The sequence below is a fragment of the Agelaius tricolor genome, unplaced genomic scaffold, assembly GCF_023055355.1.
Source record: "Agelaius tricolor isolate 1412-34295 unplaced genomic scaffold, bAgeTri1.0.p SCAF_44, whole genome shotgun sequence".
Classification (NCBI taxonomy): domain Eukaryota; kingdom Metazoa; phylum Chordata; class Aves; order Passeriformes; family Icteridae; genus Agelaius; species Agelaius tricolor.
Genome location: NW_027269304.1, coordinates 3,661,753 through 3,685,666, shown reverse-complemented (window position 1 = coordinate 3,685,666; position 23,914 = coordinate 3,661,753). Strand labels below are relative to the sequence as shown.

The following is a 23,914-nucleotide window of genomic DNA, read 5'->3' as shown; positions in this document are numbered from 1 at the left end:
GAGTGATCTGAGCTTTAGTGACCACCAACATGTTCTGATTTTGTTTTAAAGATCCACGTTTTCCTCTTTACCATCTCTCAACTGTCCCTCAGGTCAATTGTGTCACTTCTGTGACTCAAAAACCTGCTAGGAAAATTTTTTTTTTTCAACGGCTGCACTTAGGACTTGGTATGAAAGTCTGACAATTTTAAAAAATTAAAAGTAAAAAAAAAAGCAAGCAAGTCATTGTAAAAATAGCAACATTAAAGCAATCTGTTATGGTTCTTGTTTACAACTCACCTGACATGAGGCTGCTGAGGATTATTACATGTAACAATTATATTTTGATTAGGAAAGAGATACATACAAAAAAGATAAAATATTTCAGTTTGTACATGAAAGGAAGGCACCTTGTGATTTAATTTCTAGAGCGTTATGTAAATTTAAAATGTCAGAAAATGTAGAATTTAAATCCGCCCCTGTTTGTTTTGCAGCATTAATGCTTCCTACAGTCACGAACACACTGCTCTCCCAAACTTCTGCCCCTCGGAGAAAAAGGGCAGAGGGAAAACTGTTACTGGCTTTCTGACAATGGCAGGGAGTGTGTTAAACCAGTGTAAAATTCAATTAAACTGTCTAGCCGGGTTTTTGAAGCTGAAATGCAGACCCTTTCAGTTAAGCTTCTTATTTTCCTGTGACCGACACCAGTGGATACTGTGTTATGCCAAAACCAACAGGCTGTAAAGCACCTTGTTTCATGCTCCTAGCTGATCAATATTTTTATTTTCCAGGCTTGCCCAGAAATATGGAGGCAGTATCACCTAACAGTAAGTAGAAACACCTTTTTTATTTTCTTCTACACCCAACCTATTTACTCCTCTGTGAACTGCTGACCATAAAATATAGATAAGCATCTTCTCTGAGAAGATAATAAACATCTCAAGAGTTTTTGAACTGAAGGAGGCAATGAAACACTGTCACTATTTTTTAAGCATCTTTAAAACTTCTGTTTTCATTTTAATACTGTAATAATTAAATTAGTGCTTTGCCTCTCTTCTCTCAGTGACCACATTTACACATGGAAAGAGCGTTAAATTTTAAGTTGGGGTGCACAGCAGAAGCAGTAATCCCATCTCAGATATCCCAGATGCTGGTAATTAGTCACTCTGTGTGACAAAGCTTTCTTCTTAGATGAGTGAAATAAATCTCAGTTAGAGTGGATACATGAATTTGAGGAAAAACACCTCTTAAACTTTTGCAGATAATTTATAATTAGTCAGGATATAGTGGTGACTGCTTGTTTGGCCTGCCTTAGTTGATCGCTAATCCCTGAAACAAGAAAATAAAACTTTGTGAAACTGTACCAGTTTATTACTTAGGATTTTTCCTCGTATGTAAAATGGATATAAAAATACAACAAAATGCATACAAATTTGGTTAACATTGAAACCTCGGACAGTATTTAACCAGTAAAAACAAATTCTTGCATTGGTGTCACAGTTCTTAAACATATTTATTTCCAAAATTGTCAGACATAAAAACACTTTTAAAAAATGAGGGATTTGTTGTTCCTCTGAACTTTTCATTGCTCCCCAGATTGGCCTCACACGAATTTCGCTGTTACAGATAATTAACTCCTGTTCTCTGCTCTCAACAAAGTAGAAAAGTTTCTCCACTACTTTTCTTTTTGGATCTTTAGTTTTTTCTCTGAAGCAGTAGATGGGATGTGCTTTATAATTTGTGCCTCCACCTCTTCATGGCACTGGAATGCTCTTTTTTCTGCTTTTTTCTTCAAAATTCAATGAATAGAAGAAATCTGCACTTTAAACCTCTCATTTGTGTTTTGTGCATAATGATTCTAACACAAAGATCTGCCCTGGAAATCTTCCACCCTTCCTGAGAATTTACTTTTAAACAGATTTGGTAAAGACTTTTTGTTGGTTTGGTTGGTTTTGTTTTGGTTTGGTTTTTTTTAAACATTATAATCCAAAAAAAGGTGCATTCACTGAGTATTTTTGTCTGTCTTGCTTTGGTTTGGTTTTAAAATGGATGAAAGAAAAAGGTAAATGCTGTCTTTCATTATAATCCCTAAGGGTGCTTGTAAAAACAATTTCTGAAATGTTTATAACACTTGGAACTTAATAATCAGATAGAAATATTTGGTGCAGTAACATCCTGGGTTCTGTTTCTTACTAAGATAAAAGATGTAATTTAATTTTAATCCTACCTGCCTGAATTGAAAATTCCTCAAAAAGTGTGTTGCCATCAACAATTATAAAATATGTTTGTCTGTAAAAAAAAAGCAGGGGGCAGCTTAAACTTGACCAAGTGCCATGCCAGGGCAAAATTTGATGTATCTTGAGGCAGGAAATTATTTCTGTGGATTTTTTAGAAAGCATTCAGGGTCTACACTTAATGTAAAGTAAAGCTAAGAAAAGGTGTCAAAACAAGTTCTTGTTAGAAAATATAGTGGTTTCAAATATGTCCATATTATTAAAAGTACCCCTTTGGAAATTTATGGTGCTTTTTAGGGACATTTTGAAATGTGGTCAAATAGGCACACTCAGATTAATTGGTATTGCATCAGGCCCTACCTTCCAATAAATTTTTACTTCCAGTAAGATTTTTACTTTGCAGTGAATTGCAGTTTATCTGCAAATAATACACATTTCTGTCATGTGGGAAATGTTTTGCACCCCTTCATTTCTTGTATGGGAAGAGTACCTTCGGCTCAAAGTTACATTAGCATTTGGATAAGCCAGGAATTTAAAAATTTGTATGGTAAAAGTCATGGCTGATATTTGCAATAAGTAAATTAAAAGAAACTGCATTATCTGAATTGTTTACAATTTATGTTTTATTATTCCATTTAAATTTTCTCTTTTGCACCTGAAGCAGAGTAGAAGTAAATAATGTTCTGGCAAGAAACAAAACTTTTAAATTAGAATTAGAATTATATATAATGTTTAAATATATTATATATATATAGCTGTAGGATTGTAACAAAAAGCCAAGGTTTTTTACTGTCATATCAGCGCTGTAGTATTTCATCATAGAAATTATGGTACGATTTTCCTGTTGTAGGAAAATTAAATATTTTGGTACAAAGAGGAGAGCAGCATTAGGAAAAATACCACAGGTTTAACAGAAAAGTGGTGTTGTGGCTGTCATGGCCCACAGATGCTGGCCAGCTGTTGGGGGCCACAGAAGAGCTTTTCATGCCCTTCAGCCAGGGGCACAAGCACTGGAGTTAAACTGGATTTGGTAACTTGATGGCAAGTGTTCCACATGTGCAGGTCCACGTATGTGCAGAGGAACTGGGGCGCTCAGTTTGGTGATAAGACACCGGATTTTGGCACCATTCGCAGAAGGCTGTCACAGTTTGTCTGAGTCTTTTGCCTTCTCTAAAGTATACTTGGTTAATTTCTGTGAACGCTGGTGAGGAACCACCCAGCCTTCCGCGTCTGTCCTTCATGAGGCTGTTGGTTATTACATTCATTTTGGGTCACTTTCCTAGGAGATGGACTGCCATCTATTGACTCCTCGGAGCCCCTGCACGGCGTGCGGGGCCGCCGGAACAATGACTCAATAACAAACCCTCTCTGCTCTTGGGCATGGTGGTGGGGTTTGTTGACGTTGGCCATGGTGACAAATTTGAGCACATTGCAAATAATTTGTTGTATGGGCAGAAACATCTTATTCCAGCCAAAACAGACTGCCAGCACAAGGAATCTTATGAAGAAGTGGCAAAAAGGATTGTAAGTGGAATATTTTAATTTGCCTTTTGATGGAAAAAAAGATTATCATAAGGCATGCAGTGAAGCTTAAATCTAAGGGCTGTGTGATAATCAAAGCTTTATATGTGGCTGAAAGTACTTTCTTTGAACTTATTCTTTCAACTCTTTTAACTAAAGTTATTCTGAAAAAAAAGCCAATCAAAGCCAGCAGAAAAATCCAACTCCCACTGTGGTTTAAAATACTATTTAATAACCTCTTTAAGACAGTGTTTTAAAACTTTTACAGATCATTTTCTTCACAACTACACTCCGTATTTCTCCTGTGTCAGAGAAGGGCAATTATATTTGTCAAAATATTTTTCAAGTTTTATTCGTGTAGTTTGTGAATTGGTTCATACCACTAAGGTTTATCAAAGGGGTTATTGTCAATCAAATAACAGGACAAATACTTCTTTGACAGAGTCAGGATAAACAGTTTTGATCATAGCTTGCTGGAGTGTCAGTGATGAAACATGTGATTTTTTTGGGGCACAAGGCATTTGGAGCCCTTGTTGAGCTCTTTGTTCTGGGTTATGAGGAAGCTTTGCTTACAACTGTGACTTCCTAAATGCCAGGTGCTCCACAGACCCCAGAAGCATGGCCCATGACCCACAAGACATGCCATCACATCATCCCCTCTGCACCCTACGGGTACAGGGGTGCACACTGCCGTGTTATTTCACCCTCAGAGCACTGGGCTCTTTCTCGTTCCCTTTCTCCTGTCACTTCAGATTTGAGCTATAAATGTAGTGATATTTATTATGCATTTTAAGTGGAGGCCAGGTTATAGCCCTCTAACAAACAAAAAAGACAAACCCTAAATCACACTAAAATATCGGTGGAAAAACTTGTGGAAGGGCACCCAATGATCGTCTTTTGTTTGTTTCAGTTTTGCAGTTTATTCCTTAAAAAATACAATATTTCCCCTCAAGTTTGACCTGCTGCCCATGCATCTTGCGGTGGTGCGGCCTGTGGCTGCTGCTGTCCTCAGTGGGCCCAGGCTGCGGAGGGGCAGCGCCGGGGGTCACATTCTGCAAGGACAGCCCTTGTCCCCTCTGCTGCTGCTGCTGTGGGCAGCCCGGGGCTCTGCGCTGGCCGTCCAGGGGGCTGCCCGTGCTGACCAGGGGCCTGGGCTGACCAGCAGCCTGGGATGCCCACACTGACCAGTGGCTGCGGCCTCAGCTCCGTCCCATGGCCTGCGCGGCCTCTGTGGCCTGAGCGGCCTGCTGAAGCTGCTGCTAGTGGTAGCACCCACCCAGCAGATGACATCAGTGGAGAAAAAGAGGAAAATTATTAATTTTCAGTGTCCAGAGACCATGTTTTGCCCTGGGTGTGAGGTGCACTTGTGCTGTGAGGCCCCAGAGTGTGCATGGCAGCGCCGGTGCGGCAGCCAGCCGTGGGCACGGTGCTCGGCATGTTTCATGTTGTCAGATGGAAACAGGCCGGCTCCAATCTCACCACATCTTATTGTCAGAGTGGTTTGTGCCATGCAGGAAGGGATGCGGCCAGTGCTGCCCGGCACCAGGATGAGGACACCACAGTCAAAAAGGAATGAACTGTGCAAGTGTTAGAATCCTCTTCAGTAAATAACAACTGAGTAAGGAAATTCTGTCCCTAAAATGGACAAAGCAAGTTTTTTATTTTCCTGAGGTGTTTCTCACGGTCAATATGTGTGTTAAAACATAAATTTCAGTGGGACAGAGCGTTTTCTTTCTGTAGGGATGTCTCATTTTTAAAAACCCCTTCGTGCCCTGGTGCCGCTCCAGCCAGCCACGCTGGCTCTGTCCCCTGTGCCCTGCCTTCACCAGCCTCGTCTGTGTGAAATCTCACAGAGCAAGATGGCCACCAACAGAGCTTTAGAACCATCAGAATTTGTAATTAGCAGAAGCTACCATTTAACACACTTTTTGACAGTTTGTTAATCTTACTTTTAATCCGCTTACATAAAGGAAGGTGAACCAGGAACTGGCTGATTTCGCCCGGTGTATGAAGGACACGAAGGGACATGCGTCTTTTGTGTTTAAATGTTGCGCTCAGGTTTCTTTGTGTGCATGATTAAAATTCCTCATGGCCTGCTACTTTTTTTCTGAAGTGAAAATGTAAGACATATACCTGGAAGTCAGTTTCTCTCTGTTACGCTGTGACTTCCAGAAAGGAAAAATAAAAAATAATACAACCCTGGCAAAAAATATTTAGGCTTGAGAGAGAGACAGAGGACATTTGGTTTCCAGAGATTTTTTTAGGTGTTGAGCGGTGAGGGAAGGGATGGCTTTAGGAGCATTTTGGAAGGAGGTTAATGCCTGTTTTTGTTGCAGCTGTGGCTGTGACACGGCCGCAGGGCTGGCTCCACTGGCCATGACACAAAGCCACAGGCCGTGGGGTCAGCACTCCTCTGGAATGCTTCAGCACCTGGCCAGATTCTCTCCAGGTGTATCAAGGCTAATTCTAGCAGGAATTAAAAAAAAAAGGCCTGTTTGTGAAATAGGCAATGTATTCTCATATTTTGGAATCTCGGAGTGGGCCCTCGTGCCATTGCTTCAGTATCCGTTCAGCAGGATATTTTACAGAGAAGGCAGCTCAAAATTCCTGGGGTTGTGGATTTAGGGTAAAGATGACTCTGGCTCCTGTGGGTTTCAGGGCATAGGAGCACCTGGAGCATGATGGTGTCCACATACCTGCTTGGGAGGTGCTTGGGTTCGTGAAGGTTTCCTGCCCTTTGAGAGGCTACTTGCCCTGATAGCCAGAGGAGGAGCTGGGGCAGACCTTGGCCAGCAACAGGCAGATATTTTGGTTTTAAACTCTCTGTGTTTTAAACTCTCTCTTGTGCAAACCTGACCCATCTTGCAAGTGGTTTTCAGTGTCAGGGGTGCTGCTGACATGCTGCCAGCCCTGCACAGCTCTCTTGGAGAAAGCCAGCAGGTCAGAGGAGGTTGGTGTGTGGGCAAAGTGATTTTACCGCTTATTTTCCCCTACTAATTGTAATTTGCTGTGTTCCCACTCTCTTTCAAGTTTCAGAAATTTTTGGAGGCTATCAGAATCCCAAACCCCAAATATTTCTCTATTGCAAAGCAATCATATTTCACAAAAGATATTCTGTCTGATAGCTTTTTTTTTTTTTTTTAGAAAACAAAGACAGTTTCAGGTCCTGAATAACTGTTAGGTTTATGAATTCAAAGTATATGCTGTAGCTTTTCAGTACAAATGCTAGCTAAAAGTTCTTTCCCAATTTTTATTTGAAAGGTGTATTTAGATTATGATGGGGAAAAGAAGTAGCTTTAGTAACCTTGTATAAATTTTCTGCAAGGACATTTTGGATTGGATTCAGAACCTCCCAGCAGCACGGGTACCACCTGCCACTCACCTTCATCATGTAGCAACCATGGCAGGAAGTGTCCTCCTTCTCTGACTTTTATCTGTCTTGTGCTCTTCTGCACCAGCTCCCCAGAAAACAAAATAAAAGGTGCTTTAAGATTGAGGGTTAAAGAGAGATTACATCTTGACCAAAAATTGTATTTCTGTATATTTCTGGAAGCAGTGTGGAAATAGGGAGAGAGTGGAATGGAGAGCTGGGCTGGCTGACCATTTCTGTGATTTTGGCGTTCCAAAATTGGCGTTGTTGTGGTGCTTGTCTTGGAGAGCGGCACCCTCAGAGCACCCTGGCTCCGGCATGGTGTTGAGGCGGTGTCAAGGGCCCTGTTTGCTCAAAAGCAGTGTCTTTCACTGTGAAAGTGAAATGGACAGGAGCAGAGGATGGAAATGAATGTATTTTACTATTTTAAATCTCTGGTTAGCTGACTCCCGCGTGCCTCGGACGAGTGGCGGGACGAGCGCACTGTTCTTTGTGCAGTCCACGATATTTGGTGGCATGTGTCCCTCCAGCCCTGCACACCCAAAACCAGAGAGGTTTGGGTTGTTTTTGTGACGCACCAAAGCTGTTGGGTAAGTGGGTAATTAATCAAAGAGAATAATCAAAGAAGGTTTGCCACTGAAATATTTCCCCTTCATATACTCAACCGCAGTTCTCTTCAGGGAAAGAATTAAGATTATTATTTTCTTTAATTCTTACAAATTCTGTTTAAAAATTTCACCTCTCTTTCCTTTCATCTGAAAAGTCAAACTTACACAAGCATTTACATTCATATCATGATTTCAAGTATTAACCATCTAAATAAGGAAGATAGAATTTCCAAGCTAAAATGAGGTTTCCAATGCATTTTAAAAATATTTGAGATTAAAAAAAATTCTGTGCCCTCTTTCTGCAGTCAGTGCTATGCGTAAATATTCATATTAAAGTTCCTACATCCTGAGAATTTCTCCAAAATTTCTCCAAACTTGATAAGAAGGTGTCTTTTTTAAGTTTTGTTAGATCTTTGAACCAGTGTCAAAATTCTGTGGGAAGCCAAAAATCATCTGCAAATTTAACAGACATTTTAAAATGTGAAAAACACCACAGTTGCACATAATACGCATAAATGCCATAAAATGGATTTTTGTGCATTTTCATATTGCAAAGTGGAAAAAGTATAAAAAGACAGTAAATCTCTTTGCACTGCGTGGTTCATCTTGCTGGTGATTCGTGTGTCGCAGCAGCCTGGAGCTCGTGCTGGTAAGACAGTAACTTCCTCAAGTTATGCTCGATCATGTTAATAATCTACGGATTAGGGTTCCCTAAAAATATTCACTGATTTAATTCCAAGAGGGTCTATCATGTCAATGATATTAATACATCTTGTTAGGTCCTGTCATGTGTATAGAAAAGTTTCTATCCCCGTGACAGAATTATCCTGATTTTGATTTCAAGTCTTGAAGAACCCAGTATAAAGGGAATTAAAGGAGGCAGGGCCCGCACAGAGTGGTGAGGAGCACGGAGCCACGAGCAGGTGCTGGCAGAGCAGCCTCAGAAGTGTGTGTGTGTGAGCTGCACTGCGTGTGCACGCGCTGTGCCACCCACCCAGGGCCACAGAAGGAGGCGTCCCACGGCATTTTTGGCTGCAGGGGAGTGAAGCCGGGCCTTCGGTTTGGACTCAGTTTTTAATGTTGAATTTGGGTTAAATTACCGTTTGACAAACATACCCCAACTGCCGTGAGAGCAGCTCTGCAATGGGCTACAGCCCCCACGGAGCAATGGGCACTCGGTCTGTGTCTGGCTGACAGGGCCCCTTTCCCTGCTCCTTGCTGTATCCACACTGCAGCGCGGTGGCAATGCTGCCCGGTGTGGGGTGGGCAGCTGGTGAGGAAGAAGCGTTGTTTTTACACCACAGCAGCTGAGGAACTCGCAAGGGAAGGACAGTCACTGCCAGCTTCGGTTTTTCTTACGCCTGTGTCCAAAAGTGGCTTGTATTTTTCTTTTCCTTTTTTTCTTTTTGCTCCCCTCAAACTTGCAGGTTTTCCACCTGTAGTCTCTGCTCACCTTGTAGCCAATAGAAATTATTTCTGTGTTGCTTCTTGACTATGCAGTTAATTCTGTTTCTAATGATTTTTTATAAGCTCTTTTGGCACTTAAAAAATGGAGTGATGAGCACCTGCACAGGAGTACAGACACTGGAGGGTTTCTGTGGACTGTGCGATAACCCTGAGAAATCTCCTCCTTTAAAATTAATTGCCCTGGATTTGAATGAGATGCCCAGTTTCTGTCTGTTTTGATGCCAGATGAGAGCTGGTTAAATTCATTCTGATTTTCTGATGGTGGCCTCAGGAAGGAGAGAGAGGAAAAACGATAGCACTGAGATACTCAAAAGTTGGTCTGGAGGAAACTGTTTGGGTCAACAGCATACTTACGTGGTGCGAGAGAGCAGAAATCTGATATGCTCTGATCCATTTTTAGACACTGTATACTATTCAGGAAGTCCCAAGTCACATTAAAGTAAAAACTGCATGGAATGGAAAACAATTTTTAAAAAACAGATGTGCAAAAAGGAGATGGAGAAGCTTTTGTTCATCAGTGGTTGTGTACAAGCTGTCACACATTTCCACAAGGACATATTTGGGATGAATGTCACTTGTCATGAATCTAGGTGCAAATAACTGCTATTCCTGAATATATATGATGCTCTTTAATGGAGAGCACATGAAAAAATTATGAGAAAATGGATAAACATTACCACGTGCAATGGCATGTTGGTAATGTAAGGAAAGTGCTTCTGTGAAATTGTCTGTTAGTGAAGGATGCTGCATGCTAAAGCCCAGCTGCTGGGGAGTTTAAAGGGAAAAGGTTCATTTATTATCTATTTAAAACGTACCCCAAAACTCACTTCTAGCAAACTGATGCACTGCTCACATCGCATCTCATATTCTTCAGCAGAACTACAAGTTTTTCCCATGTTTACTTTCATTTTAACTGTGATTAGAAACCACTTAAAAAATTTATTAAGAGTCTGTTTATCAATAAATACCTATTAAGAGTGCTCCCCTAAGAAACTTTTTCAGATGTGATACTTCCTCCTTTTGGGTGCAGTGGTGAGGGACCATCAGTAGATGACATAAAGATTAAAGTGAGAGAAAGGAAGCTGTAACTCATCCAGAATGACAGTAAAAATTAAAACCTTCGGGTTTGCCACGCTCCCCCGCGTATTAGCTAATAAATATAACTGTGCTTTAGTTCTGTTCATCTTCTGATTTTACAGGCTTTGCAAATGTTTGTTTTCAGATTAATGTATAAATGTACGTGTAACTATGCATATGCTTAGCGTGGGGGCCGCCGGTGCCGCGCCCTGGCAGATATATAGATATATAGCGATGTATATAAACATTTGGCCAATCCCCTAACAAACATTCAAATAAAATATACATGTCCCAGTGCATGAATTTCCCCCTCCTTCTCCTCCTCCTCCTCCTCCTTCTCCTCCTCTTCCTCCTCCACCTCCTTTTCCTTCTTCTCCTCCTCCTCCTCCCTCTCCGCACAGTCTCTCCCCACCTCCCCCACCCCACTTCAAAGCTTGTGGTCCTTTCTCCATCCGTGTACTAAAAGGTTTCTTTGTGAGCCAGGCCATTTGTCCGTCATTGTTTGGGGCCCAAACGGTGGTAAAATACCCTGTCACCGATCTGGAGCACGGTGAATGGCAGCTTCTCTCCGGACAATTGGCGGCGGTGCCGAGAAATATTCCTGAGAGGATTATTTAACCTTTCAATTTAGGGGGCACAAAGCCCGGCTGATTAATGAACTTTCTGATGGGCGCCGATAAGCGGATCTATTTCTTTATTTCCTCCAAAAGTGATTCCTTCTCCTGTCCCATATTACTATAATCTTAAACATAAAATGTGGCAAATAGATTAAAAAACAGCACTAAAGAGTTTATCTGGCTAGCAAACTGAAGGAGCTAAATTAAAATTGGTAATGAAAGCAGTGGCTGAGCCCTGTATATGGTTTTTAAATGCGCTGTGTATTTTGAAGAGACTTATTCTCCAGCCTGCCTGGTAATGACTGCTTTGGGTGCGCAGTTCGGGTCCAGCTTCTGTTATCCCCCCAAAAAAATGAGTTGTGTTATCTGGATGACTGCAGACACATATGCATCCCCCTTTCTCACTGCATGGGCAGACAAGGTCGATAGCATTACAAGGTATTTGTGGCAGTGCTTGTTTCAGTTTTCAGAGCTGCCAGTTTTCAGCCAGATTTGAATTACAAAAGAAGAAGCTGGCATGAAAATTGAAAGGGTTTATCGGCTAGTCTGAAGCCTCATAGCACATTGCTTATTTATGCAGTCCATTTGCACCAGGAAATGTAAAAAGGAAATACATTTTAAAAATAAGGTCATAAAGACCCAGATATGTTTAAGATGGCAAATAAAATATAGATACCTATAATATCTTTCCAGGAAACGATTTCACTTAATGTTGCACATTACTTCGGAGGAGCATTTATGTTACTGTCATAAATTTGTGCGTTTGTGTCACCATACAGATAGTCCCCAGGGATTAGGAACGAAGTGTTTGCTAACTTACTTTAAAATTAAAATAGAAGGGCAGATAGGTTTGTAGTTTGAGAGCCACATCAGGAACAGTTAGAGTTTAGTGCGCCATCGTTTTTAAATAACGTTTTGCATTCCCTGTAAAATTAGCCATGGACGGCTAGAGAGATGCCACCACCTTTGGAGAAAATTGGGATGCCTTTTAAACCATGAAGATTTTGAGGCATTCAGGGATTGTATTGTTGTTATCCTCACTATCTTGCATACATTCATTTTCTCTGTGAACTTGAGGGTTTTTGTCCGTTTCTTATAGAAGACTTTTTGAATTAATATTTTAGGGTTTTCTCTTCTGCTTGTAAGAGTATTAAAAGATTGCATTCATTTATTTTAAATATATAATACTGTACATTTTGTCTCTTCCTTTAGCGTTTTCACACAGTCAATTGTAGATGCTATTTGCATCTCTTTAAAATGCATTGTAGAAATGTCTTATTTCTGTAGAAAGAGATCACTTCACAGTGCTCGTACTGTGGACCGGGCGAGCTAAATTTCTTCCTCTGGGAAAGGTTTTGTTTTCCCAGACTGTACAATCAAAAATTAAAATTTGATTAATTAACTGGTAATTTAATGTGTATCATGGCTTAAAAAAAAAAAAAAAGAAGAAAAGAAAAAAAAGGAAGAAAAAAAAAAGCCCTAAAAGATAAGTGAGGTCACTTTTTTCTTGGTTATTTCACTGTGTTTTGGTGATGTCCAAATGTCATGAGCACATTTAGTAAAGTGTAATTTGTGGGAAGATGCTCAGGTTGGACCTCCACAACTCCTGTGGGAAGAGAAAGGTTTTATTAGATAGCTGTAAAAAAGAAATAAAATTCAGTGAAGAAATTATTTCATTTGTAATTGTTTGGAGTTTAGGGGGATTAAAAGTCAAAATACTAAATGTGTATGTTTCTTGTTTATTAGCATGCACCAAGCTCAGTGTGTTTCTTTCATGAATTTTCATAAGGATTTTTACTACGTAGCATGTGTGGCTTAATGATGCAATCACCTGATAGACTGGGAAGACTCCAAAGGAGACGTTCCGGTCTGTTGTGTACATAATACTTGTTTCAAAAATCTGCCTAATTAAGGAATTACCCAATGGAATGCAAGTCTACTGGGTGCATGACACGGTTAAAGAAAATAACAACAACAAAAACCCTGGGTATAATTACAATATTACATGATACCTTATATTGGCAATTTGGAATATAAGGGAATGATGCTAACCTGCCATTGTTTCAGCTGGCATGCCAGTAGATTATGATAATTTGTAGGGGAAAGTAAATGTATATTTTCCCATGATGGAGCTGCTGTGACCTTTTCTCTGCCCAGCTCCAGCCTGCAGCCACAGCGTGTGATGATTCACTCAATGCTTGTCTTGCAGTGGCTCTAGGAAGTGGTGAAACGTTGCTGAGAATGGGTTTTGCTCCCAGAGCCAGGCCACCTTGGTCTTGTTGAGTTGCAAACACCACCTCTGGTGGTTTGCAACGCTTGTGTTTCACTGTGGTGGACAAAGTGGTGGAAAGAGTGAAATTATTCTCAGAGGTGTCGCAGCTGATGTTGGATGTGACCGGCCAAGAGCACCTCAGAGCAAGGCTTCATCAAGCAGGGGGCAGCTGGTGGATTCATGGGCAATGACCTTGGTTCCATCAAGCTGGCTCCTTGGCTCTGGGCACTCATCTGCATGTGGCTCATTTGTCGGGGTGGGTTCCACGGGCGCAGGAGCAGGGTGGGAAGCGTTCCTCGTGGCAGCTTGTGGGTCCAGTGTGTGTGCAAGAGCTCACTCTGCACAGCTGGGGCCCAGCTGCCATCACACATCACACTGCACGTGTGTGTCACCCCACGCGTGACAGCCTGGGCACAGCACACCTCGTGCTGCACATGCTGTGTGTCACAGCACACGTCACAGCACACGTCACACTCTGCACACGCCGCATGTCACAGCATGTGTGACAGCCTGGGCACAGCACACCTCGTGCTGCACATGCTGCATGTCGCAGCCCATGTCACAGCCCATGTCACACTCTGCACATGCTGCGTGTCACACCACATGTCACACCACATGTCACAGCCCATGTCACACCACATGTCACAGTCGATGTCACAGCATGTCACAGCCCATGTCACAGCACACGTCACACCCTGCACATGCTGCGTGTCACAGCCCATGCCACAGCCCATGCCACAATCCATGTCACAGCCCGTGTCACAGCACACGTCACACTGTCCTGCGCTGGTTCTAGCACAGCCTGCAGAGGTGCCTTGGCCCAACAGGGGCACTGGAGTTGCACAAAGGGGTCTGGCCTCTCGTCCCCCACCAGCAATGCCCGTGCAGCACAAAACAGGGAGAGCAGGGAAACACGCAGAAATAGAGGTCAGATGATTTTCCTTAATTAGTGAGATTTAGCCAGATTGCAGGCCCTAAGTAGCAGTGAGCTTTGTAAAAGGGAGCCCTGGTCGGATCAAAGTCAGTGCAGATAAGGGGAGCTCAAGGTCACTGAGGGAGCTGCCCAGCAGGGCCATTTGCATAAAAAATTACTGTCAGAAATAGGCCAGAGAGGCAGCCCTGGCATTTTGATCTCTTGGCCTTTGTCATGGAGATTCCTGGTTCAGAAGGGAGGAAGGCCAGTGTCCCAGATAATGATTAACTGTTTTAATGGCATTCATTCATTCATTCTGCACTAACTACTCATGCAGAAAAAAGGGTTATGTAAAATGACATTAGAAGAAAAATCATTTGTAATCGTTGCATCAGGCTGCACTTTGAGGAGACATTAGGAGTAAATCCATGGCGTGGTAGGCTTATGCTTTATCTTCTGATATTTACTGAGTTTACTGGTGCATGAAAAGCTTTCAGCAAGAATAGCAGATGGGATGGACCTTTCATAGGTAATGCTATCTACCAGGTTATTACTTCTATATATTGATAGTGAAGTAATCTCCAAGATATCACCCTACAAATATAGATTATTTAAATGTTTTTAACAAAAAAAAACCCTATAACATAAAGAAGCTGTGTTGATGAATAGTTTATTTTGTACCCATATGGCTGAATCCTTAGATGCTTTTTTAAGTCTTAAATAATAAGAAAACAGAGGGTTTATAACATGCAAGTTTCCTTTTTGGTTGGCTTGTGAGAAGAGTAAAGTTATGTAGAGTTGTAATCTGACTTGCAAGTGTTCAGTTTAATTTTTTCCTTAAATGTGACCTTTTGCGTTAACTAAATAAAAGCAAGAAGAGCAGGGGAGCTGCCCTGGGAGGGGAGCATGGGGGTAGGATGTGTGTGAGCCCAAAGGACTTCATGCTGAGGAGCCCCCCTCATCTGCTCGTGCCCAGTTTTTGGTGTGGGGGCCCACAGGGTCCCTGCAGAGCTGCTCCTCAAGGAGCTTATCTTTCCTGTAAAAAGTATTGAGAACTGGGTGCAAATTTTGCACCCAGAAATGCAGAATTTTCAGCTTTGGAACACTAACAATGGCCAAAACCATAATTCTTTTCATTGGAGGATGTCATTCTGTAGGTGGAGGTGTCAGGCTCTTCGATTTCAGAACAGGACATCTTGGAATGTGAAGGATGGCGTGTCTGAAATAATTCCTGGGGTTTGTACCTACATGCTGCCATCACCCTGCCCTGGGCAACACCTGAGCAGTGTGATGGCTGGTTCTCAGAAGGTTCCATGCAGAGCTCTCCAGCAGGGTCCCCATGGTGTGCTCTCCAGGGACATCACCCTTGAAAACAGATTTAATACAGGCCAGGCTCTGCATGTCAGGAGGGCAAAGGAAGGTGTCGTTCACAGGGTCATTGCTGCTCTTCAGGAGCCCTGTGCAAGGCAGAGAGGATTTCTGGGGGCACTGTCATGCTGAAATCTAACCACAATAATGGTGATTGATCCACTAAACAAACCAGACAGATTTTTCCCCAGGGGGACTACACAAGGGCTTGCATTTTGTTTTGTTGTTTTTAATTTCCTTGTCTCTTCTACATACTTATGATAAAGGAATACCTGAAAAACTGAGCCAGCTTAGTGTGTCACTTACACACTGCTGTTAGCTGGAGAGCTCTTGCTGTGAGACATGGATGAGAAATACACAGATTGCTTTATAGGTGGTCGTTTTTCCCTTTCCCTGTTTCCCCACCTTTTGTCACAAATCACTGTTGGATGTGTCACTCTTCTTAGCCTTCCCTCAGGCCCCTCCTGGTGCGTGGGTGTGAGCTAAGGAACATGACTCCGAAACACACATTTAAACCCAGGGCTGGGGAGTTCACAGTAAGGTGACACTGCAAGTGTGATCAGATTCACAAAGAACAGCACTGGAAGGTTCCTCTTGTTCCTGCCTATTTTACAAACACTGCTGTCATTCTTCTGGAGGCTCCGACTGAGAGCGCAGTGGCTCCCACAGCAGAAGAGCATGGCAACACACGTTGAAAGAAAAAAGCCATTCCTGCAACGAGCTTTGCCAAATGCTACAATTTTCTGTGAAATCAGGGCCATTTTTCCATGCTCCTTTAGCCCCAGAGAGACAGAAACACTGAGTTCAGTAAGGTGGCTCCTAAGCCCCACAGCTTTTGGGCAGGATTCCTGCATCCCTTGTCAGTCCTGGTGCCTGCCTGTGCTGGCACCCCCCTAAAACAAAACACAACCCTAAAAATGAAACAAATTCTATCATAGATTCTTACTCGGCCTCTCTCCAAGATCTATGGCCTGAAAACCATTGTTACAAAATTTAACTACAGGAACACCTAACTCTGTCATGTCTGTGCTGTGGAATATGGGACTGGTGTCCCATTCCCTCTGTGGCCATGGCATTGTGCCTCCCCAGCTGTGTCTGACAGCCCCTGTGAGAGGAGAGGGGCTGGCACACGAGGAGGAGGGGACAGATAAATTGCCTTCAGAGCTGAAATAACATGGCCAGGCGGACAGGATGCCAGCGATGCCCCTTCCCACCTCATTTGTGATGCTCAGGCCAAGCTTCACTCTACAGAATTACAGTAGCGCCAGCCTGTTGCTGCTTTTTCAAACCTAATATTCCAGCAGCAAGCAGGAGCCTATTGATCCAAGCTTAATAAAATAGTATTTATGTAATTTTAATTTATTTTTAATTCAGCACCCAGAGTACTGCCAGAGCTAACTGTTGCCCATTCCACCTGCAGACCAAGCCAGGACCCATCCAGGCGGCCGGCTCGCCCTCGGAGCGCGTGGTCTCCACCTACTGCTACAACTGCTCCCGCCAGGGACACCTCGGATACGTGAGTCTGGGCTGCATCGGGGGGCCAACCCATCCCTGAGCGGGGAGGCAGCTGCTCGCTGTGGAAAGTTAAACAAGTTTATTAAACCTTAACAAAAATACAGCAAGGGACTCCGCAAGGAAAAAGCTGCAGCGCTGGGAGCTGCCCCTCATGCACACCACATGGCTGGTGCATCTCCAGGATGGATGCTCAGGCTTTTATACCTCTGGGGTTGCATCAGCCAGCCCTGGCCCTTCCCCAAGTCTGTCAGTCAGCTCTTCTGTGCCATTTATCAGTGCAAACTGCTTCCTTGTACCTGGATTGGAGCTCAGGTGTTGCCATGCCCACCCCCTGAGCACCCCCAAGCTTTTCCATCCCCACCTGCCCCATGCAAGGGACACCTGTGCAGCTTCTTTGTACCTGTCCTGGACAGCCCAGCTGTCTGACGGCAACAATACAGGGGGGAAAGGGAGCTATGGGGGGAACAGAGGACATACATAATACACTAACATAACCGTACATCACTAAAGCTTCTCTTAATATTCACACAATAGTTATCTTTTAATTGTGAGAGCCAATCATCTCATATCCATCTATAACACACACTGTCTGTGTGGGGCTGGAGGGAAGAGCTGCAAGAGCCACGCTGGTGTGTGACACCAGAGGAGTGTGACCAACCTCGGTGGAGGCCAGTGAGTAAAGGAGTCCCACCCATCTAATTTAGAGATGGGGAGGCAGGTAACAGCTGCTGTCTCTCCTTGGGAGGTTCATTGAGTTGAGAGTGCCTGGGAGAGAGAATGTTCATTGGAAAACAGTTGCTGGATACAGCATTTCTCCCCCTTTCTTTTTTTCCCACATTGAACATCATGTCAGGGTTTTCACCATACTCAGCCCAACTATTTGAGTGGTGTTTTGGGAATCTTCCATTTCTGCGTGCTTGTGATGATCCTTACTTGTAGTTTCCTGGTTTAGGTCAACATCTGACCTAAGTTTGGCATTGTCCTTCTGTAAGGTGCTGCCTGGTAAAGGAGGCATCATGAGCCTTAAGTGGCTTCAGTAAAACCAGGAGATGTGGCTGCACCTTCCAGGGCATTCTGGTGATATTTATCACCTTTTTCAGTGCCTTTCATAACAAGTTCAGCTCTGTACCTGCAGTTACCAACACAGAACAAATAACAGGATCTTGTTGGTTATGGAATAAATGCAGGAGCCAAGCCACAAATATTCTAGAAAAGGAACGTTAATCATGCATTGGATGGGTTTAGCTTATTTTTTCCTGTGGCTTAGAAACAGCAAATTGCCAGCAAATTCCTCTCTTCCCTTCTGCCTGCTCTTGTGTGTCAGCCCATTCAACTATCCAGTACATTTTGTTAAAAGATTGGCCCTTTAGTTTAGTTTACTTTTATTAAACTGCCCAAGAAATGGCACTGGAGGAAGACAGACACACATGGATACAATTAAGGCTGCTGTAAGAGTAATGAGTAATTATTAGGGATGCTGTAAATCGATTGTTTAAGTCATTATTAAGGCCGATGTAAAAGTAATTAGAAATTATATGTGAGGAGCTGATAGTAAATACTTAGATTGAAACTGGTAGAAACTGTACAAAATCAGAAAGAGAGGAAAGCAGCTCATGGACATTTTCTGTCTCTCAAAGTTAAGGAAGATAATAAAGTATTTGTAGTAATGTACAAGGAGCAGAAACAGCCTGAGCAAGGGCTGAATGAAAGGGGATAAGCCAATAGCAACACAAGGGAACAGAGGTACCAGATCTTCCTATGTGCACACCATTCCCAAAAACAGGAAAAATACTTGCAGGAAAACTGATTCTTCACTAAATTTCACCCAAACAAATGCCAAAAAGAAGCTGAGAAATGCAAAACACATCAAAAATGCATCTGTGATCTGCTGTGCCTCTGGAAGGGACAGAGGAGCAGGCAGGGACAGGGGCTGCCAGGGTGGCACTGAGTGGCAGCAGCAGCACACGCAGGAAAGCTGCTGGTCCCATGGTGCAGGCATCAGGTGAGTGAGAGCTCCTGACAGCTCCTGGAGATTGCAGAGGCCCAGGTGCCTCTAGAATGGCTTCAAAGTGACAGACAGTGGAGTTAGATCAGCTGTCAGGAAGGAATTGTTCCCTGGCAGGGTGGGCAGGCCCTGGCACAGGGTGCCCAGAGCAGCTGGGGCTGCCCTGGATCCCTGGCACTGCCCAAGGCCAGGCTGGACACTGGGGCTGGGAGCAGCCTGGGACAGTGGGAGGTGTTCCTGCCATGGCAGGGGTGGGATGGGATGGGATCCTTGATTAAGGTCCCTACCAAGCCAAGCCATTGTGGGATTCTGTGTTTCTATGATCTCAGCAGTATCTAAGAAGAGAAAGATGATGAAGCAAAGCACAGCAGGTAACAGGCAATTTACAAGGAGGATAAAGGAGAATAAAGCACCTGTCAATATCATGGTACCCAGATAAAAGGCAGAATCATAGGAAGTGTTCCTGTTAGCCTGTCTCAAGACATGGATAAAACTGTGTGCACAGCAGTGAAAAAACTTACATTCCTGTTCCAGGTGTTTGGGAAGTAGGCTGGCATGCACACGATGCCAGAGTCAGCCCCTTCCTCGCCTCTGCTGTCTGTGCAGGGCTCTCCTGCTCTCTGGAGGTTGCAGTTTATTGCAGCCCTGACACATGTGAACAGTCTCTGTTTCGGCCCACACGTTTGAAGAATGAGTCAGGGCTCTTCATTTCTCAGTCTCAGAGTTGTTTATTGTATCTTATCTATAAAAATTTTTCTCCTGCCCTGCCAAGGTCCGTCCAGCAGGACAGTTCCAGGCACTCTGCCTGTCCCCGGGGTGGTGTTATCTCTTTATACTACAAACTACAGATAACGTGTTTACAATTACTTTCCAATATCTATCACCTATGTTAGACACTGAGCTTCTACTCTAAACCAATCCAACAGTGCCAACATCCCAGCAGAAGATGGAGGTAGAGAAGAAGAAAGGCTGGACATGCCCAAGTCCCTCCATCTTGTCCCCAAAAACCCCTATTCTAAAAACCTTAAAATCTACCCCTTCACCTAGTGATAATTTTATTATTACACCACTTGAACTTCCGTGGCTTTCAGGTCTTCATACAAAGCTGGTAACTTGCTCCACGGGTCACAATCAAACCCACAGCTGTTCTGGGCTGTGTGCCAGGGTCTCTGAGCCCCCTGGCAGGGGTCCCGGCAACTCTGGGCACCCAGAGGGATGCACTGAGTTCCAAGATCCTGCTCTTCTTTTTCCCCTTTCGTTAGAAACAGAAAACCCTCACGCTAACCCTAACCCTGCAGCCTGCAGCAGGATTTGCCTGTGGCTTGTCCCTGTGAGGGAGTGGCACACAGTGACAGTGACACAGTGACTCCCCTCCTGTCTGTGGGCAGGCTCTGGCTGCCCATGGCTGCTCCCCTCTCCCCTTTGGGCTGCCAGCCCTCTGCAGGAACCTCACCCCAAGGAGCCCCGGGGCCAGGCTGCCCTGCCAGGGCCCTGTGTGCCTCTGAGGGCCAGGTGTATGCACAGCAGGTGTTGGGTCCTGCCTGGCAGCAGGACTGCCCTGTTTCTGTGCCCAACAGCTCTGCCAGCAGCTCACCTGGTGTGTGCCTGTCTGCACCTGGTCCCCGTGGCCTGTTCTGTGGGTGTTACAGGTGTGTGGTGACTGCAGGAGATTCCTTCTGTGGGCTCAGACAGCACCAGTGTCTCAGGAGGGACTACAAGCAGGTCATGAAAATGTCACAAGTACAGAGCAGGACCTGCAGGCCTGGCCCATTTCACTCCAGCAAGTCCCCACTCAGCCAGCTCTAGTGACCTGAATGTGTTTTGCAGGAGTGCTCAGAGAAGAGGATGCAGGGGAACATGTTCCCCACTTCTCCCTTCATCTACTACTACGATGATGAGTGCGACATCAGAAAGAGAGCCAACAGGTTAAAAAGAAAGGTGGCAGGTACAGTATGGTTTGGGAGATCCCTCCCACCTTCCAGTCCTGTGTTTCTGCTTTTTAGGAACATTGTGGGATTACTTTCATGTGTTGGGAAAAGCTGTGTGGATTTGAACAGGTAGCCTGGTGGTAGTAAAAGATTTGTGACTTTACTTATCCGTGTCTATCATGGAAATTGACTGTGTCAAAGTCACTCAGGGAGCATTGTCAGATGTTTTAATTCTGAAAAATCTGCTGACATCAAAAATGCCATGAATAGGAGGAAGGGGATTAAGTCACGATTTGTTAAGATTCTAGCCTGATGACAGGAAAAACCCACTGTGAAGAAATCTGCCAGAGATAAATTGTTGTCTAACTTCATACGTAACAGAGGAGAGGTGTGATGGCTCAGGTGCCCAGCTCTAGGGGTTTCAGGTATTGAAATAATCCACTCTGCTTTCCAGACCTGCAGGAAGCTGGCCTCCTGCCAGAACAGCCTGAAACACCCTTGCAGGAGGAGCAGCTCGAGGTGCCCAGCCGCAAGAAAAAGAGCAAACTCTGGAAAGAGCAGCAGGGGAAGCCCAGCAGGAGCAGTGAGCAGCAGAAGAAGATGATGAAGGTGAAGATGATGAAGAAGAAAGGCCAGGAGGAGAGGCAGAGGAGGGCAGCCGGAGTCCACGGGGACCCTGAGGATTTCCCTCGGGGGCCCAAGCAGCAGGGCTGCAAGGGCAGCAGGGCCCGCCGCAGGGCCCTGCTCCGGGCACCCCCAGCCTGCAAGGCCCTGAGCGTGCAGCAGCCCCCAAAAGGTGCCAAAGGGAAGAAAAAATGGAAAAAGCAGAAAATTGCCAGTCCTGACAGCAGGGACAATCTGTTCCTTATAAAACAGAGGAAGAAGTCCAAGCAGAAATCCTGGTGATGGCAGGTAGCACTGGCATTCCCTGCTCTGGCTCTGCCTTCTCTCTACTCCTGTCCCTCTCTTGGCACATGAACTGGAGTCTGTCCCTGTTCAGGCATGCTGGGCACCTTCTGACCACCCACCCTGTCCATCTCCACAGCCACAGGGACCACTCCATCTCTGTGAGCCACCCCTGGCAGGCAGCACCCAGAGCTCCTGCCACGGGGGTCTACAATACGCTGTACGCTTATTTTCCTTGCTTGGGGGTGTGGGGGCACCCTGGGCTTGGCAGGCTTTGTTTGTTCAGCAGGGAGGTGCGGCTGTGCTGTTGGAGCACAGCACCTTTGGGGCCAGTGCCAGGGAGATTTGGGTCGGGGGTGGCTGGGGTGGAAAGCAGGAGGGTGGGTACAAAGCACGTTCCCTCAGCCACCAGTCCCCTCCAGAGTGCAGGAGGGCCCTGGGCACTGCCCTCCCCCTGTAAGGGACATCCAGGTCTCTGCTTTGTGCTCTGGGATGCAGCAGTCCCCCACCTCACTCTCCAGAGCAGTGCCATCCATCCCTTGCCCTCCAGGCTCAGCTTTTGGGGATCCACCCTGTGCTGACCAGCTGGTCAGCAGAGCAGGAGTGAGCAGCTGGGCCTGGAACAGTTTACTTCTCCCACTAAATCTGTCCTTGTTCCTTGTAATGTGCTGGAGGAAAAAGGAGTGGAGTATGAAGAACATACTTGGTTCCAGTCACACTGTGCTAAAATTTAATTTTTTTTAAATTAAAGTTATTTTTGTACACTGGAATTCAGCATGTTGTTTTAAGGTTTGTAAGAGTAAAATGCTTTATCAAAGGACTAACACAAATAAAACTTTACATGAGAAATATGAAGAGAATGGGTTTGTTTCTCATTTCCTTGCATTCCAAACATAATTGAAAACAGCATCATGTTCTCTTTCCTGAGCTGAAACTGCATCACCACTGGCAAGAGTAAAGTAAAAAAGTAATGGATTTATACTCCAGTGTTGTGAGAGGGGAATTATCTGTAGCCTGCTGCTGTGTGAGGTGCTCTGTGCTGTACCAGTCCCCAGTGAGCAGCTGAGGGCGACAGCACAGTGTCACTGAGGTGCAGCTCCTCCCCTCCTGCAGCAGTCCTGTGCTAAATTAGAGACTCTTTATACCCTGAAAGGGTATCTGGAAAGGGACATGGGCCCCCAAGAAAAATGTGAGGACTCTCATTATGGCAGTGTTATCCCATGCCAGTGCTCCCTAAATTCATCAGGTTTTTGTTTAGCAAACTCAGCAGTGGGAACACAGGTGTTCTGGTGACCATGTCATCCTGTTCCAGAGGTATTTGTGATATACACTTGCATAGTATTTGCAAACCTGATGTCTAGCTTTGCTTCAGCATGTCCTTGGCAACAAAAATTAAGTTTCGCTTAACTTCATTTATTGCTTGATTGAAAAATTCCTGATGATACTGAAAAGAAAATCAGTTTTAGCCTTATTGAAAAAATACTAATTCCACCCCTGAAAAGATTTGCTTTTAACATGGAAACAGCTCTTTTCCACATGCTGTGTTGTGCATCCCTTTTCAGTTTTGAATTCTGTGTTTTGAGCAGAAGTCACTTTGAGCCTGTAGCCAAACCCACACAAGCCTGGCAGACAGGGAGGGTTGTTTCCAGTGGTTGCTGTGGCCTTCTGGCCAGGGAGGCTCTCTAGAGGTGAGTGCATTTCCTGCACCTCAGAGCGGTGCCTGTGCATGTCCCCGTGTGTTGCACTGTGATTTCAGGTTTCACCCCAGAACCCCAGGTTCCTCCCATGATGGTTCCCTGCCAGGTGTGTCAGCCACCTCTCCTTTCCCTCCCTCACCCCTCCCAGCACTGTCTGTCAATCCTGGCATTCCAGAAGGGCATTGAGTGATTGGCACAATTCAAAGATGCCCTCCACCCCTGGGGGGCATTGGGCCATCCAAGTGTCCTTTGTCCCTTTGTCCCTCCCCTCCTGGACCTGCCTGGTGGCTCCCTGCCCCTTCCCTGCCCTCTCCCCGGGGTTAAAGGAGCAGCAGCCACGGGCTCAGGGAGTTCTGTTGGAGCTGGTGCTGCATTCAGAGGCTGTGGGCCAGAATAAAGCTCTGGATCCAAACCCTCCATCAGAACCGACTCCTTTC

At 44.7% G+C, this 23,914-nt stretch overlaps 1 protein-coding gene across 2 annotated transcripts in view; it reads left to right on the top strand.

The window, feature by feature from the left end:
* ZCCHC7 (zinc finger CCHC-type containing 7) overlaps positions 1 to 22,640 on the top strand; it is a 93,259-nt gene extending 70,619 nt beyond the window's left edge. For both annotated transcript variants that reach the window (XM_071455087.1, XM_071455088.1), the window contains exons 8-11: positions 771 to 806; positions 16,847 to 16,942; positions 20,774 to 20,891; positions 21,329 to 22,640. In XM_071455087.1, the coding sequence (XP_071311188.1) occupies positions 771 to 806; positions 16,847 to 16,942; positions 20,774 to 20,891; positions 21,329 to 21,780 (702 nt within the window). In that variant the 3' untranslated portion in view covers positions 21,781 to 22,640. The remainder of the gene's footprint in view (positions 1 to 770; positions 807 to 16,846; positions 16,943 to 20,773; positions 20,892 to 21,328) is intronic.
* Positions 22,641 to 23,914: the final 1,274 nt, after the last annotated feature.